The 12436-nt window shown below is 36.3% G+C and overlaps 1 protein-coding gene across 1 annotated transcript; it reads left to right on the top strand.

The window, feature by feature from the left end:
• The first annotated feature begins 2312 nt into the window (after nt 1-2312).
• On the top strand, nt 2313-8195 carry LOC113116952 (B-cell receptor CD22-like). The gene is made up of 11 exons (XM_026285305.1): nt 2313-2333; nt 2936-3004; nt 3103-3447; nt 3542-3790; nt 5313-5570; nt 5658-5906; nt 5995-6058; nt 7401-7446; nt 7615-7698; nt 7872-7937; nt 8044-8195. The coding sequence occupies exons 1-11, from the start codon at nt 2315-2317 to the stop codon at nt 8065-8067; spliced, it is 1473 nt and encodes a 490-aa protein (XP_026141090.1). The 5' UTR covers nt 2313-2314; the 3' UTR covers nt 8068-8195.
• Nucleotides 8196-12436: the final 4241 nt, after the last annotated feature.

Below are 12436 nucleotides of genomic sequence, written 5' to 3'. Positions count from 1 at the left end.
TGCGATTTCGATTTTAATCACGATTTTGACAAACACTGATATGCTTTAAAGTTATTTGAAAAATATTTCCAAAAGAAAAGCAATTAAAGTTATCAGAGTTGTAATGTCTCTAGAATAAACATAAGTCAAAATAATCACTAAGTAAATTTGTAACAAAATTTATAGACTTATGGCAAAAATATGAATAAATCCCGTGTGCAGAGAATTTTTTTTTTCTTTTTTGCCATGCATTGTTCATAGAGCCCATTAATTGTATCTGTGTCTCAGGTGTTGAAATAGATTTGTTATATATTATACAGGTTCACATGAACTCCGTCTGCAGTGCGTATACAGTATGTGTATGCAGTTCAGAAGCAGAAGTGAGAGTGCGTTATTATAATGCGAAAACACATTAAAATAATGCGCAAGCGCGAATATCTCTGCTCGCACATGGATTTACTTTGCTCTGTCACAAAACCAGTGTTAAACCTGTCTCCTCTCACTCAAACTCTGTCCTCTGCACTCACAACTCTCTCTATGCTCATGTGCTAGATATTAATTATTTTTGCAAATTTTTACCGCATGCAGTGTGAACGCTCTGATCCGTTAACATGGGCTCAGAAAAAAAGGTGCATCACAACCTGGAGTTAGGTATATGCCCAGTCTGTTCTGTTCTCACGCTAGGCGCCTTGCATTTATCAGATAGCATACTGTGGGAGGTTGGGGCTGCGGAAAATTGTGCTATAAAGCTATTTATAAATCGTGCACACTCAAATCGTGATTTTATGACGATTTCGATTAACCGCACAGCCCTAGAATGAACTGGCTATGAACAGAAAATAACAGTTACAGTTTAATAGATATTTTTTGTTATTAAATTATATATATGAAATGATGTAATTATGTTATAACTTAGACATTTTTTACATATATTAACAATATTATTATTTATTTTAATAGTAATTGGCGGCCCACCTGCAATACCACCGTGACCCACTAGGGGACCGCAGCCCACAGGTTGAAAACCACTGGATTAGATAATTGCATTAATGAGAAATTGAACAGGTGTTTCTAATAATCCTTTAGGTGAGTGTACATACATACATATGAATGTTGCTTCTTACACTTAATAGTATCAAAAAGCATTTGTTTAATGTTTTCCAGTCAAGACACGCAAAATCCTGAACGTGTGTCTCAGAACTGTTTTTCTAATCCAGAACTGAAAAACACTGGATTAGATAATTGCATTAATGAGAAATTGAACAGATGTTTCTAATAATCCTTTAGGTGAGTGTACATACATACATATGAATGTTGCTTCTTACACTTAATAGTATCAAAAAGCATTTGTTTAATGTTTTCCAGTCAAGACACGCAAAATCCTGAACGTGTGTCTCAGAACTGTTTTTCTAATCCAGAACTGAAAAACACTGGAATAGATAATTGCATTAATGAGAAATTGAACAGGTGTTTCTAATAATCCTTTAGGTGAGTGTACATACATACATATGAATGTTGCTTCTTACACTTAATAGTATCAAAAAGCATTTGTTTAATGTTTTCCAGTCAAGACACGCAAAATCCTGAACGTGTGTCTCAGAACTGTTTTTATGGGTACTGGAGCTCCTAACAACAGTTGTGGTGATGCAATGATTTTACCAACTGCTGGTTGCAGTTGTTTTGTTGGTTTTTTTTTTTTTTTTTTTTAGAAGTCGGAACTTTCATTACTAGAGCCCCCCCCCCCCAAGCTTTACTCTAACAGGACTGAGTTCCTCTTTCTGGGTGTGACGTTCTTCAGGAGGCTACTGCAATCAAATGGTTAACTTTTTTTTTTTCTCAGTACACAGGAAACTCTATTTATGAACATATTCAGAGAGAAACCACTGACAGACATAAAACAGACAAAAGAACAGAGACTGTCTAGCTTCTTCTTCAGCATATTTTAAATTCTTTGTTTACTTTCCATTAATTTGAGGTTTATCAAATACACAGTCATGCAGAATGTTACAGTCACTACTAATGCAATGCTTTCAATTGTTTACCAATCCCGATCCATACCATGATAGCTGATCTGCATATGCAAATTAAATTCACTTATTCAAGCAATTATTTTATCTGTCTCTTATAAGAACATACATCACAGTTTGTATGCAACTGATTAACTAGTTTTATTACCTAGTTTGAAAGCATTTTGAGCATCCGCTAAAACTCTGATTCTGCTCTATCAGCACAAGTATTGCTTACTCCTATTTAAAGGTGTTAATCATGTGACATTTAGAGTGTGAAATCAACAATGCAGATTTTATCCTGATCATTTATAGTGCTGTCACTGCTCATGAGTGTTGATGAAATGGGTAAGAACATAATTTTATAAGCATTTTTTTTTTTTTTTTCAAATATCTTGTTGAATGGTTGGGGCTAGTTGTCACAAGACTGTATTTAAGTATGAGTATTTTTGTGAGAAATGGCAAAAAAAAAAAAAAAAAAAAAAAAAAAAACGTAATAATCTGTTACAGAACAACATAATGACTGTAGATTGAAAGATTTCGCTGTGTTCTCAGGACAAAGGTTGGGGAAAGGTGTCCCTATACCATGTTTAATTAGCTCTAGATTTGATAACAGGGATAATATTCAATATATTTTTATACCCATGACTTTAAATTGTGGATTAAAAGTGTGACAACTAGCTCAGTGTTTCACTGAACATAACTGAGGAGCTTCATGACAGTTTCTGAGTATAAAAAATTTAAGACCTATTGTTCGGGCTGCATCATCTAAGATGTGCCGTCAGTCAAAAGTAGGTGGGAAAAAAGTTAGATGATTACAAACTCATGCAGTACAAAAAGAAATTGTTGCCATTTTCTTTGAAAAAAAAAAAAAAATGAAGTAGTATTGTTTTCTAATGTTTCATGCTGACTTTAAAGCTTAAAGTTGAGCCCCTTTGCATATGCTCTAGGTCTTGCGATGGTGATGTCAGTCAGAATGGCTCCTCTTCTTCCTCTGATTTTTCTGCTCATTATTCACAGTGAGTCACTGCAACAGTAACCCTTAATAGATTTTGTGCACATTTTTTTTTTTTTATGCACAAGCTGCTGCTAATTTATTCAGTGTGATTTTATTTAGAGGTTTACAGTAAGGAGGAAGTTGTGAATTATAGCCATCCACACATCTGTGCACTAAAGAACTCATCAGTGATAATGAGTTGCACTTATACATACCCTACTGGATGTAAGATTGAGAAAGTGTTCTGGACCAAAAACCCTGTTAAGGGTGAAGAGAATCCAGATCTGTCTGAGGATCCTGAATACAGTCAGAGGCTTCAGTATCTGGGAGACAAACAGCAGAACTGCACCATCAGACTGAGTCATGTGACACAGAAGGACCAACACATGTACTGTTTCAGATTCATCACTGATAAACCTAATGTGAAATGGACTGGTTATCCAGGAGTGACTCTTACTGTCACAGGTGACTTTTCTGAGCTCTTCTTCTGTTCATTATGTTGAATAATAATCAGTGTATGACAGCAGCACACTAGATATAATGTGTGTGTTGTGTTCAGATCTTCAGGTGGAGGCTCCTGAGAGAGTGACAGAGGGTCATAATGTCAGTCTGACATGTAAAAGCAGCTGCACTCTGACTGACAGAGCAACATTCATCTGGTACAGAAACTCACAGCCATTAACTGAGAGAAGAGACAGAAACAATCAACTCCTGCTGCAGTCAGTCAGAAGAGAGGATGCAGGCAGATACAGCTGTGCTCTACATGGACACACTTACATCTCTCCTGCTGCTCAGCTCAATGTCTCCTGTGAGTACAGATTCATTAGTTCTTCTTAAAGAGCCAGTAAGATGAAAATTCTAAGCTTCCTATCATTGTTTATAAGTCCTGTATATTAGGTTTAAATCCATCTAAGGTTAAAAAACATTGTCATTTTGTTAAAATATCATTTTAAAATTACCTCAATTCTCAGAGATCCCCAAACGGTTCGCGCGAAGCTGTTCAAAAGATTCAGTTTCCTTAAACCCCACCTTTCGGTAGCATACTGTGTTCTGATTGGTCAACTGACATAGTTTTGATTGGTTGTTCCGCACACAACTTCACGGTAAACAATGCGTTAGCATCTGGTGAATTATGTCTTATTCGCGAAGCAAACAGTAAAATAAAAAACTTGAACAGTCTCGCTGCTTTTTCTTCTGTGTGGGTGTATTCAAGCCGCGCGCTTCAGTTTGAATCTGAATAGCGCGTTCAGCGCGGGGGCGTGGTCACATATAACGAAGGGAGACATGAAAAACAGACATCGCGTTGTTTTCATATGGATTACTTTATCACAGAATATCTGTTTTCCACAGCACTTATTTAGTTTTAAAGTAGACATGTCAAGCTTTCTATGATATCTCTCTCATGTCTCTTCGTTGAGTATTCATGTGATTCTTTAGCTCCGCCCACACGTCACGCCTCCAGCCGGTCATGTTTTTCCGGGAAAAATCGGTACAGACTATCTTTCTCTTATGAATATAATAAAACTAAAGACTTTTTGGAGTTATGAAGCATGCAGTACTACTCTATAGGTACTCAAGATTAACAGGATATTGAGTGAAAATGAGCATTTCACCCCCCCTTTAAGAAATAAACGATATGCAAATCCGGCGTCAAACTGGGCCTTGTTTGTAAAACAAGCATCTTCGAAATGCAGGGAACAAACAAAAACACTTGGACAACTCCATCGATGCTCTGTAAAAATAAACTCCATCCACTGGTCCCTTAATGGTGTTTTTTTTTTTTTTTTTGGTAATCTGTGCAGTGTTGTCATTCCTTCGCAACCAAAAACACACTCCTTTTGTGACATTTCGCGACGCTCTTGCTCTGATCAGTGAAGTTTGTTGTGCTCTCAGTGCTCTGCTATACGGGAGCGCGCGCTCTTCCGGCAGAAGTGCCCTTAGGACCCATATAAGGAAATTCCGCTCCATTTAACATCACACAGAGCCATTATTAGAAAAAAAACTTTCCAAAACTTGTGACAAACCGGAAGGAGTATTTTGGGAACAAAAATACTCCTTCAAACGTACAACTTAATTTTTGAAACTTTGTCCATGTTTAGCATGGTAATCCAACTCTTTAACAGTGTAAAAAACTCAGTAAGCATGAAATAGCATTTCACCCCCCCCCCCTCCCCCCTTTAATTACTTTGCACATTGTTTACACTGATGGACAGCTACATTATACACTGTAATACAGGTAATTTTTGATTTCCCATCTGCGTGGCTCTTTAAAAATCTGGAATCTGTGTTTGAACGGGATGCTTTAAGGATTTAATATGTATAATTTATAGATGCACCAAAAAATGTCTCAGTGTCCATCAGTGGATCTGGAGTAATAGTGGAGGGAGATTCAGTGACTCTGATCTGCAGCAGTGATTCAAACCCTCCTGCTCTGAACTTCAGCTGGTTTAAAGGAGGAACGTTTGTAGGATCTGGAAGAATCTACAGCATCTCAAACATCAGTTCTGATGATAGTAAAAAATACAAGTGCAAGTCCATCAATGAACATGGAGAGAAATACTCTGATGCTCTGAATTTAAACATCATGTGTGAGTTAATCATAAAAAAAGATAATTATCTGTTTGTCCCAGTCCTCTTAATTTACATTTGTCAATTAATTTGGTGATGGTTATTAGACTCTCCTAGACGTGTATCAGTGTCCATCATTAAGTCTGGTCAGTTCTGGGAAGGAGATTCAGTGACTCTAATCTGCAGCAGTGATTCAAACCCTCCTGCTCTGAACTTCAGCTGGTTTAAGGAGAATCAAAGCTCAGCTGTTGGATCTGGACAGAGTTTCAGTGCACTACAGAGTGGACGCTTCTACTGTGAGGCTCACAATCAACATGGATCTCAGAGATCAGACGCTGTTACTGTCACAGTTAAAGGTAGAACAGCTCATTTACTTACATGATCCCTTCTAAAGTGAAGCAAATTAATCTGTTCAGATGGTTTACTCTCTTGTCTCTTTTGTAGGACATCTGGTGATATTGTACATATCCATTGGAGTGGTTTGTGGAGCTGCAGTTGTCATAATGCTGTATGATGTTTGTGTGTGTATGTGTGTGTGTGTGTGTGTGTGTGGTGTAATGTAATGTATGTAGTGTGTATAAATGAGCAATAATCATCCCTGTTGTCTCATGGAACCGAGGTTACACTTGTAACAGGAATATTCTCTTACGATATGGTTCACTCACATTGTGTTAATGTTATGGGGAACAATATCCAGTAGTTTCGGTAAGGCACAATTAAATTCATGTGACACACAGCATAGAATTTGTGCTCTTCATTTAACCCATCCAAAGTGCATACACACAGCAGTGAACAAGGACACACCAGGAGCATTGGGCATCATTTATGCTGTGGTGCCCAGGGAGCAGTTGGGGGTTTGGTGCCTTACTCAAGGGCACTTCAGTCATCATACTGATGGCCCAAAACTTGTGCCCGCAACCTTAGGATTAGGAGTCAAACTATCTAACCACTAGGCCATGACTTTCCTCTTTACTCAGGATTACCCCATGAACCTGGAGTTCTCAAAAACAAAAAACAAAATCCTAACCAACGACAGGGAGCGGAATCAGCTTGACCAGCTGTAGAATACGCTAGGCCCCTAGGGCTGAAGTGGCTCTGATGGGCTAAAAAGGCTGGAAAGCCTTGGCTTACCATTTCAAGGCATGACTTCATTAGGACCCATCTGCTCTGCCCCATAACTCTGCTGTTGTTAACTCTGAGGTTCCTGAGAGGAAGAAATGGGGGAGCACAAAGGATGGGTTTGTTATCATTAAAGAAAGCCATCCACGAGTGCAGTGAGGTGAGACTCATGTTCTCACAGTGAGAGCAGCTTATCTCAGACAGCACAGTCTCTGCATGGGCTTGCCCTAGCACTAAGGAGTGCTCATCCAAGAAGTGTAGGAATGCCCTGCATGAGACACACCCATGGCACAGCATTTTGTAGTAAATACCAATAGAAAAGTGCTTTCTTAGTAAAAATTTTAATAGTCCTGTTGGATAACTGCAATGAGAAGCGCTGCTGTCGGCGCAGTAATCCACTGCTGGGGCCTTTCTAGAGTAAGCTACTTCTGAGTCAGTTAGGAGACATCATATATATTATATAGGCAGTCAGCCACGCCTATTTCGGGCCACCCTTTTTGTTTGTTCAGCTACACGAATGTTAACAAATTTCAGGTTTCAGCATTCAAAGTAAACAGAATTTCCCCATAGCATGGTAAATGTAATGTAAGTGAACTGTGCCAAAAGCGAACCGTAGATGCATTACATTTCATCACATTCAAAACCAACCTATAGAGAAATTACATTGTTTCAAAATACAACATCTGATGAGTTCTGATCGACAGTAATTGTGAAAATCATTGTCTTCAAAGGATAAGCCTATGGATTAAAAACAGAAATGGTGCTCAGAAGTCTCAGGTGAGAAAAAAAAAAAAAAAAATATATATATATATATATATATATATATATATATATATATATATATATATATATATATATATATATATATATATATATATATTATCATAGTTTACTGGGCAGGTAAAATAACTGATCTATGACTCTATGGTCTTTTTAATGACAAAGGTGAATCATTCCAGACCTCACAATGGCCTACACAAAACTTGCATTGGTGGTGAGAGGACTGATCCTGTGTATGAGAATGTAGAGGTAAATATTTAGCTGATAATTTCCTAAGGACTAAACTCTCCTCACCTTTGGCCAAAAGTAAATTGAATGGTCTTCAATATATGTGTAAATATATCAAATGTCTTATTAATAATAATTATATGGAATTTTAAATGACACAGTGCTGAATACACTTTGTCTCTTCATTCATAAAGGCTGCTCAACATGACTCTAATACCTGTAAACCTGATCTGAACTCTTCTGTGTATGAAAATATTACAGTAAGTAAGAACACATACACAAAGACAAGTCACAACCTATTAACTTTTCATTGTGACTAATGTTCTTGATGCTTTTATTTAAATATTTCATTATTAATGTTTTCAGAATAAAAAGAGGAAGAGGATATAGTGTTTTGGAAACAAAGCAAACATTTTACACCAAATCTTTGTTCGTGGAGACCTGTTTGATTGACAGAAGTGTCATGATATGGCTAAAGTAATTTGTAAAAAATAAATAAATAAAGTAAAAGGTTTTGAAATTATTAACTGATGTAAAAGCATGTAATCACAAGTGTTTTTTCCTTTACATTTTATATATCTTATACTACTTTACTTAGATTTTAAATGTTTTTAATATGTATCAGTACAATGTTTATGTTCTGCATTAACCCTCTGGAGTCTAAGGGTATTTTTGGGGCCTGGAGAAGTTTTGTCATGTCCTGATATTTGTGCTTTTTTCATTTTTTTATAAATATCTAAATGGGTAAAGTCTAATGTCACTGTAATCAGCACAAACTGGGCTATAATAATAATATGTGAAATGCATGCATGTACATGATTGTAGTTTTGAAAAAAAAAAAAAAAAATGTTATGCATGGTTAGTGAAAAACTAAAAATGTTAAGTCACTTGAATAAGGCCATAAAACACATACATAACATTGGTTCCCGGGATTGTTGAGAACTGGAGCTTGTAGCCTAGAATTTTTCTTTCTAAATTATGTGAAAATCATCTTGTTTACTCACTTACAGAAAACAACATATTGATTTAAATTTGCTAAGAAACTTTTTGTTGGTAAAATTTATATGCGAGTAGGCGTCAACTATCATGAATATCATTGTGATTTACACCTGAGAAGACAAAGGCCTGCATAATGAGCTGCATAATGAGCCTCTCATTCAGCTGTGACACTGTGAGGGAGGACTTACAAGAAAGAATGTGAGAACAAAATAAAAGTATATAATTTTATGTTTGTAGTTTATTAAGAATATATTTAATTATCCCACAACATAATTTAATATCCACTTGGGGGAGCAGTTAAACAGTTTATTAGAAACAATCAAAGCTGACTTTCAAACAAATTTTTTGACATCCTTACTCCAGTCACACAATCCTTCAGAAATCATTTTAACAATCTTATTTTCTACCAAAAAAAAAAACAAAACAAAAAAACATTTATTATCATCATCATCATTATTATTATTATTAATGTTGAAAAGAGCTGAGAATATTTTTCAGGTTTTTTTAGGGGGAATAAATTGAAAGAACTGCATTGTTTTTACATTTGTTAGAGTTATCTCTATTTGTCACATTTATATTATTTACATAAAGCTTGTGAATGGTATAGTATTGTATATTGTTATTGAAACTTCATAATGTTTCACTTGATTATACATTTAGTCAGGAATTATAGTTTGGAAAAAGTATTTGGAAAAAGTTTACACGTTATGTGAAAACTAGTACAAATAAATAAAAAGAGACTTACTCATGTTTATGATCTCTGCTGAATAAAGTGCTTCATTCTTTTTTTTCTGAGGAAATCCATTTCTCAAATCCTCAACCACATCACATCTTTTTGGGGTGAATTATATCTTATTCCTCTCATCGCGAGGCAAACAGTAAAATAAAATCAAATCTTGAAGAATAGTCTGGCTGCTTTTTCTTCTGTGTGGGCGTATTCAAGCCGCATGCTTCAGTTTGAATCTGAATAGCGCTTCAACGCGGGGGCGTGGTCACATTAGATATAATGAACGGAGACATGAAAAATAGACATTGTGTTGTTTTCATATGGATTACTTTATCTCAGAATATTTGTTTTCGGCAGCACTTATTTAGTTTAAAAGTAGACATTTCAGGCTTTCTATAGATATCTCTCTCATATCTCTTCGTTGAGTATTCACGGAGTTACAGTTCATTTTAATGACGTGTTTGTACATGAAGATCAGCGCACACAAAGGCTGTAGACAGCGCACGTTGTTTGTTATCTTTTTATAAGTGCACAAAGGTTTTTTGTTATTATGTCTGTATCCAAAAAAAAGTAGACCCTTTACAGATTCGATTGATGTATTGCTCTTATCTGTAAGATTAAAACTGAAAGTGTAATTTAAGTTCTTTTCGGGGTTATCAGGAGAAAATGACTCAAAACGCATATATGCGTTAATCGACTTCAAAGGGTTTTAAAGGCAGGCTCTAGCTGTTCAATTTGACAATTTTCAGTCATTCAGTTCATCAGAACGACAGCATAACAAATATTAAACAGCATTACATCTTTGTGCTGTGCCTGTCCTGTGAACTGAGCTGTTTTTTTGCAAGTCGCAACCTCACCATTAGACCATGCTAAAATGTACACACTGCACCTTTAACTTAGTTGCAGTGATTGCAGTAGGCAGTAGAGAAGTACAGCTATGCAGAAATGTTTCCCTTATGAGTGCCTGTTCCTATGACAATTTGTGACAATGTGTGTCTTTTAGAGACTTGATTATGATCTAACTTCTAGCGATTTTGCTTTTGGTGTAATTGTGCAGTGATACTCATGTTAAGTCTTAATGATACTCACTCATTTTTGGATCACGTGTCACTGAAGATGCTGTGATGAGTACATCAGAGAAGAGAGATTGGTGTGATATCTAACTTGCAGAAACTGTTACTTTATTACCAACACAAGGAAGACACAAGTGTAATAAAGTACATTTTATAAACAAAAGATAGACAAGAGTTATCAACAACCGATAAATGATTACCATCAATAGAAAGGAATAAAGTGGATAATATACATACAGATGTAAGTGATTAAGTTGGCTGTTACTATGACAGAGTTGTGTTATCTTATTAAAAGATAAACTTATCAGGTGCAAAGCCTTATTATGCCTCAGACAAATAAATGCAAGATTATTTGCCCCTAATTGATAAGCTATATAACATCTACGGTAAATTTGAAAATAATATAGCAATAATATGCATTACATCAGAGCATTCTCTTCTTTCCTCCTGTGGAACTTATTTGCATAGTCTAAACACATATTTACTGTCACTAAAGTTTTACTGATCAATCAATCAATCAATCAAACTTTATTTCTATAGCCCTTTACAGCAGCCACAAGGTGTCCAAAGTGCTTCACATGAGATACAAATAACACATCATTTGAACACAATATTCGAATAGAGTAGAAAAATACAATGTTACAATGTTACACCGCTACTGCGTATCAAATGCCAATTTAAACAAATACGTTTTAAGTTTAGTTTTAAAAAGTACAATGTCTGTTTCAGTGCGCATGTCAGGGGGGAGCGTGTTCCAAAGCTTAGGGCCAGCAACAGCAAAGGCCCTATCACCCCACTGTTTATGCTTCGACTTAGGGACCTGTAAAGTGCATTGATCAGAAGATCGCAAGCGCCGATTTTGTCCACCCAGAGTTAAAAGCTCAGACAAGTACTCAGGGGCTAGCCCATTTAGAGCTTTAAAAACAAACAATAAAATCTTAAAATCAATCCTAAAACGCACTGGAAGCCAGTGGAGAGTAGCTAAAACCGGAGTAATGTGTGCTCTTCTAGGAGTACTGGTTAAAAAGCGAGCAGCAGCATTTTGTACAAGTTGCAGACGGGAAAGAGATGTTTGACTCAGACCGACATAAAGAGCATTGCAATAATCAAGCCTTGAACTAATAAAGGCATGTAAAGCTTTTTCCAAATCGTGCCTTGTAAGAAAAGGCTTAACTTTACTAAGCAAACGAAGTTGGAAGAAGCTCATTTTTACTACATTGCTAATCTGTGTATCAAATTTCATGCTGCAATCGAAAGTCACGCCCAAATTCCTGACAGTTTGTTTGGCACATGGAGTCAAAGCTCCCAAACTTAAACTTGAATTTGCTGACATGCGTCTTGTATTGAAAACAATGCATTCAGTTTTATCTTCGTTTAAAGTAAGAAAATTGCGAGAAAGCCACAGCTTAATTTGATTAATGCAATTTTGCAAGCGGTTTAATGCGACACTGTCATTTGATTTTAAAGGCAGGTAAATCTGCAGATCATCTGCATAACAATGAAATGACAGATTATGCTTGTTTATTATAGCCCCTAGTGGCAACATATATAAAGAAAACAGGGTGGGGCCCAGAATTGAACCTTGGGGCACACCACAATAGAGGGGGGCGGACGATGATGAGCAATCTCCCATTGTAACAGCAAAACTCCTATTTGTTAAATATGACCTGAACCATTTAAGTGCGGAGCCTTGAATGCCTACACAATGCTCAAGACGTGCAAGAAGAATTGAATGGTCCACTGTATCAAATGCTGCCGTTAAATCCAGGAGCACTAATACAGTAGGGTCCCCTGAATCTACGGATAGTGCTATATCGTTTTGAACCCTTAACAGTGCCGATTCAGTGCTATGACGTGATCTAAAACCAGATTGAAACTTCTCAAACACAGAATTATGTTGTAGAAAAGCTTGTAACTGATTAAAAACAAGCTTTTCTAACACTTTCGAAATGAAAGACAG

This window comes from Carassius auratus, chromosome 1 (genome assembly GCF_003368295.1).
Source record: "Carassius auratus strain Wakin chromosome 1, ASM336829v1, whole genome shotgun sequence".
Lineage (NCBI taxonomy): Eukaryota > Metazoa > Chordata > Actinopteri > Cypriniformes > Cyprinidae > Carassius > Carassius auratus.
Note: the sequence above shows the minus strand (reverse complement) of the source record. Positions and strands in the feature narration are given on the sequence as shown.